Source organism: Manis javanica, chromosome 11 (genome assembly GCF_040802235.1).
Source record: "Manis javanica isolate MJ-LG chromosome 11, MJ_LKY, whole genome shotgun sequence".
Taxonomy (NCBI): domain Eukaryota; kingdom Metazoa; phylum Chordata; class Mammalia; order Pholidota; family Manidae; genus Manis; species Manis javanica.
Genome location: NC_133166.1, coordinates 92,880,189 through 92,886,264, shown reverse-complemented (window position 1 = coordinate 92,886,264; position 6,076 = coordinate 92,880,189). Strand labels below are relative to the sequence as shown.

Here is a 6,076-nt window from a genome sequence, read left to right as displayed (position 1 = left end):
AAAAACATACCAGACCTTTAAAGGAAAAGCCTTTTAAAGAGATAGGACACATCTGTCTTGCCTCACTAGAAATCAAATCACAACCATTGATGCCTACTGGCTATGCAATAGTTATGTCCTGAGCTAATGTTTAGTCTGTATTAGTCTACAATAGAGTTACAAAGGCTGAGAAAAGATTAGAACACGATCTAGAATAGGATGTAGCAATTGGTTTATAGTCAGGGACACTAAACCAAGCTAGTAGCTGAGATTTGGGCATCTACCTGCTACCTCACCTTCCGGGTTTGCAGCTGGTAATTCTGCTTAAACTCATGGAGCTGAGTTATTTTCACTGGAGTGGATTTTACTGGCAAAATAGCCAAAGAGCTCCCAGTTAGGAGGGAAACTGGCCCACAGTCTGATATGTATGGGTAGCACTTCCTGAGAGTGAAAAATGAATTTGATTGTTCAATAGTGAGATATATTTCCTCTAAGAAGAAGGAGGTAAATTCATCCTGACTCATGGTAAGAGCTGAAAAGGGGCTCCAGAGGTGGGCTGGAGTGGTCAAAAGTCAGGAGTATTAACAGTATGACCTAGGCCCTGAAGACACCACCTAAATAGCCTGCATCAGCCCCTGCAAGTGTCAAAGGACTTCCATTCTCCCTGAAGATGATGGTCAAAACAAGGCAACAGCTTCAGGTTTGTCTTGTGCCATTTTTCACATGACAGGCAAAGACCACAATAGGAAAGTAAAGTTAACCATAATCTGTGCAGTCCCAACTGCCTGCTATGGGCCCTAACAAGAGAACCCAGTAGGGTACAATAGACTCCAAACAATTCTTTAGCCCAGATGCTGGAAGAGCTGAGGCTGCTCCCAAGCAGAGGATCCTCCCTGGTCCTCTCAGAAGGGAAATGGATTATCTTTACTCTTTTGAAAAAACTAGTGTAAAACGGTACCAGGAACTTTGGAGTAATCCTCATGGGATGCCTCTCCTGAAGTTATCACCAGTTCCTCACTAAGGCAAGGCCAAAGGCCTTGTGTAGAGAGCTCTTCCCCTGGTGTGACCGTCTCCATCACTCCCGCTGGATTCGAGGCAGACCTATGATGACTCCTGCCCCAAATATAACAGCTATACATATTGAAGCATGCAGATTATAAAACCAGAAGATACCCTTCTAAGGATCCGATAATTCTTCCATCAAAACAAACGTATGTACTGCAAGGTGGGGTTTATGATCTTTTTATTAACTGAGTTATTCCAGTTCAGAGAGGGTAATAAAGAGTAGGAGGTGAGAAGAAAGGGAACCCTCTCAACTCTGCACTGGATGGACTATTAGAAAAAAGTATAAAGTAAGTTTAAGATCAGAAAAGAAGGCAACAAAGAAGGGAGAAAAAAAATCCTGATGTTTCAAAGAAACAGACTAAAACATTTTTTAAAAATGCTTCTAAATCAAATATGTGCAGAAAGAAAATATCAAGGAAGATTGAGATAACTGATAATGCATAAAGTAAAAGACACACAGACTAAGATAAAATTAAAATCCACATGTGTAAGGGTGAAATACATGGAAGCATGCGGGTGACAGGAATGAAAAGGAAAGTTCCTTAAAAGCATTACCTCTGTTAAAAAGAGAAAAAAGAGAGGGAGGTAACAAAGTCTCAAGACCCAGGAACAACAACTGGAAGTAAATGAGGGATAAGGATGTGGAAAGTTTTTTTGGTGGGGCAGGCAGCAGACGTGCTCTGGAAGCTTCTTCCACCCAGGCTCATGCCCCTGATGACATCTGAGCCCGAGTGGAGGTGTGGCTTCCCACAGAACTGGGCTGGGGCCTGCACAGACTGACAGTGAACGTCCTAAGTAGGGTCTCTCTTATTGGAGATGATCACTTTTATAATCATACCTGGTACACAGTTCAGAAATACAATTCAGAAGTAAAATGAAAAGTAAAATCTTACTAAAAATACTTTATGGCTTTTTAAAAATAATAAATTAACATTTTTAATAGAATACCAAATTAACTTGATCTAATGCATTGCCAAAAGCATACTCTAATAAACAAGGATTTCCAACTTACTGTATAACTAAGAAATAAACACCTCATTAGCTATGGGCAGACATCAGTCACTGCCACCTAATCCCATAAATCAATGATGCTTCACGTTTAAGGGGAAACGGTACCGTTTCCCTGTTCTTCCCATTAGAAATATATTGAAAGGTAGGTGACAAGCCCAGGGAAGGAGAGATGAGGCTATATAGCAAGTTGGAACTGAAGTCAAAATTCTATTCTCATTACCTCGGGGGAGGTGGAAGGCATGTGTGTTATGTTCACCAGGTTTACATGAAAAACAGTTTGAAGAGAAAAGAGTCCAGAGAAGATTTTATTTGTGGAATGTGGTGAGCATGGTTTGGAAGTGTCTTGTCATGTATCCATATTTAGGGTTGAGAGAGAGGTGAACGCTGTGCCCTAGGCTTTCCTCAGATGCCACAGTGGCTCCTACCCTAAGAGGATTAAAATGATGGCTCTCCTTTCTGTGGACATACTGGCTCAGTATCAGCAGGTGAGGTAGGGAGGTATTGTTAATTTCAGAAGCACTGAGTCCACAGTTTATCCCACAATGGATGCATTAGGCTTTTAAGATACTCAAGGAAGGAGATCGTTCTTAATAAGCAATCATCCTTATATACCTATGAGACATTTCTCACACATCTCTTGGGTTTGGCTCAAAAGGTGGAACTACTCTGTTGTTCTTGAAAACATATGCAACTCCTTTTAAGTTACAACTCAGCTTTAGGTCCTATGGTTCAGCCTTAGGTCCGCATGTCTTCACACCATCCCCGGTTTCTGGCCTCCATACAGACAGATGCATTGAACTGCTGCATTGTATACTCCATCTCAACCAACTGGCGGCATCCAATAGTTAACTTTTCCCTAGAGGATAAAGAAATGTTAAATTGCTGCAAGACAGCAGTAGAATAAATTTTAAAATCTTAATACAACAGGATAACACTGGGATTTGAAATACATTCTTTGATATTTGAGAGAGAAAATACAAAGAGTTATGGTTCCTTAGCACAGACAAAACAACATGGAAGGACAAGCACTTGGTAGCACAGATCCTCAGGTAGCCGACACGGAGATGATCTAAGAGCAATTCCTAGCATTCAGAAATAAAGGTTCCTATGGCAGATCTGCTGCCAACGAGCAAAGCCAGATGCTTAAAAACAGTCCTTTATATGGTCTCTGAAAGAGCTCTTTTAGCAGGAGATGGGCTGTTATTAAATATCCTAGTCCAAGGGGTAAGCAATACTTTGGAGTAGATTGCGTATTTCTGTCCTATTTGGTTTGGGAAGTAAAGAACATGTAGACTGGAGGATCTTAAGAGTATGCACCTCCTGACAGGAAGAGACACAGGAGAGGGGGCAGAACTTCAATTCTTCAAAACAGTTGCTCTGGTGAGTTACCTAGCAGTTAACAAATGAGTATGAGGGGTGGGAAAGCAGAGAGTAATGCCTGATATGCCATGTCTACTCAAAATCGCACCTAGGCTGAAGCCTAGCCAGGCCCTCAAGAGCTGACATAGGGTCTACACACTGTGAGATCTGTCATTCCTCAGTAAGAGTACCAATTCATTCATCTGGTGTATAGAGTCCAAATCTCAGCAGAACATACTGAAATTTACTGGGATTTGGTTTAAGTACGTTGACAAAGAATACTCAGCATGAAGTACAGCATTTGGCACATGACGGGTTCAAGAAATGGCAGCCACTTTTCTTATATAAAACACAGTCCTTATTTGCTTGGCTTCTTGCAACCGTCGCCCTGGTGCTGGGGAGGACCACTAGCCATCTCTCCCCACTGCCCACCCCTGCAAGGGTAGCCTCATGTAGGGGTAGAGAGAGAAAAGAGGCCAATCGGAACTCAGGGACTAGGACGAGAGTTGACAGCAAAAGTAAATACACCATGTTTCGAGCAGCCTCACTTACTGAAATGTGACGTTTCTCTGAGGCTAATTTTTGGTTTTGTGTTACTCTAGTCCTGTTTCCTATATTTAAAGTACTTAAAATTAGTGTTATGTTGTTGCCAATTCTTCACAACTACTCAGCGAATGATTTTCAGAAGATCCTAAGACATCCAAAATCAGAGAGATAAAAATGTTTTCTTATAAACTCAAAAATAAACAGAAAGGGCAGACCGTATTCCTTTTCTTGCTTATTCATTTCACATGTGAAGACTATGCCTTCAGTAACAAGACTTTGAATTTCCATGTCTTTTTTCTTCTTTTTCTTTCTCTTTTCTCACAGTTAAGAGGCGAGCTTAACTCTTCTTTCCATCCGAGTGGCGTCTGGTTTCTTTATTTGTGTGAGTCAGCATTCAGACAATGGATTTTCATGTGCAGATTTTGTTTCCTGCAGCAAGATGTCATTGCTGACTGAGGAAATTATCAGGTGCTTTTCACTGTATATGTTCAGTCTATTCTTGAGTTCCTTTTCTCCATGGCTTATATATAGAATGGCAGAATATAATGTAATGCTCCTATAAAATGTATAATAATATCATACTTAATGGTGAAAGACTCAAAGCTTCCCTCCTAAAATCAGGAAAAAGGCAAAGGATTTCCATGTTCATCACTGCTATTCAACATTGCATTGGAAGTTCTAGCCAGAGCAATTAGGCAAAAAAAAGAAATAACGGGCATACCAACTGTAAACAAAGAAGTAAAATTATCTGTATTTTTAGATACTGAAGGATCCACCAAATAACTGTTACAACTAATTTAATTAATTCAGCAACGTTACACAGTAAGAGATCAACACATAAAAAACCAGTGCATTTCTAAACACTAACAAGAAATGAACAAGTCCATTTATAATAGCATGAAAAGGACTAAATTCTTAAAAATAATGTAATCAGTGAGGCACAAGACATGTACACCAAAAGCTACACAACACTGACAAAAAAATCTTTAAGACCTAAATTAGTGGCATCTGATGTTCACAGACTGGAAGACAATACAAAGCAATACTCCTCAGTGCAATCGCTATAAAAATCCCAATGAACTTTTTTTTGCAAAAATGAAAAAACTGATCCTAAAATTCACATAGAATTGCAAGGAACCCCAAATAGCCAAATCCTGAAAAAGAAAAATAATGTAAAGGACTCACACTTACCAATTTTGAAAACCAACTACAAAGCAACTTTAGTCAAAACAGTGTGGTACTGGGATAAAGACATACAGACCAGTGGAATAGAAGTGAAAATCCAGAAATAAATCTCACATATGTGGTCAACTGATTTCTGACAAGGATGCCATGACCATTCAATGGGAAAAGAACAGTCTCTTCAACAAATGGTGCTGGCACAACTTGATATCCACAACACGCAAATGAATGAAGCTGGACAAAAAGCAATACCATTCACAATAGCCAAAAGTGGGAACAACCCAAAAGTCCATCAATACATGAATGACAGACAGAGTGTGGTATATACATGCCAGGGAATATCATTCAGCCATAAAAAGGAATCAAGTACTGATACAGGCTAAAATACAAGATAACTGAATACCATGCCAAGTGAAAGAAATGATACAAAAAGGTCATATGTTATATGATTTTATTTATAAGATACATTCACAGAGTCTGGAGGGAAGAGAGAACAGAGCCAGCTTAATGAGTACTGAATTTTCTACTGGCTGATGGAAAAGTCTGGGAACTAAGAGGTGATGGCTGCACAACAGAGGGAATGCACTAAATGCCACTGAATTATACACCTTAAAACGGTTAACTGTTATTTTTATGTTATGTCAATGTTTACCTCAATTTAAATAAAGAATATAATTTATTTTGTAATATCTTTTAACTTACAATAATGAAGTCAAATTTACTGCAAAGTATCACTGCAACTATAGACACAAAAAAATAATGTAATTCTTTTCTAACTGAAGCAGATACATCAAAAGGCAAAAACTGGTTTTTAGATTATTTTTCTCTATGGCTTTTTTTTTTCTTTTTTTTTCTTTTTGTCTAAGGCTTCTTGGACAGGCCAGGTCATTAACTTAAATGCAAAGATTCTGAAATGGCAGCATGCCTCGGAGGG

General features: G+C 39.2%; 1 protein-coding gene across 6 annotated transcripts in view; it reads right to left on the bottom strand.

Moving 5' to 3' along the window:
• Positions 1–1,931: 1,931 nt before the first annotated feature.
• Positions 1,932–6,076, bottom strand: part of SWT1 (SWT1 RNA endoribonuclease homolog) — a 115,145-nt gene continuing 111,000 nt past the window's right edge. For 5 of the 6 annotated variants that reach the window (XM_073216895.1, XM_073216896.1, XM_073216898.1 and 2 more), the window contains one exon: positions 1,932–2,911. In XM_073216895.1, coding sequence (XP_073072996.1) covers positions 2,791–2,911 — 121 coding nt within the window. In that variant the 3' untranslated portion in view covers positions 1,932–2,790. The remainder of the gene's footprint in view (positions 2,912–6,076) is intronic. The other variant, XR_012122841.1, reaches the window with a different exon arrangement.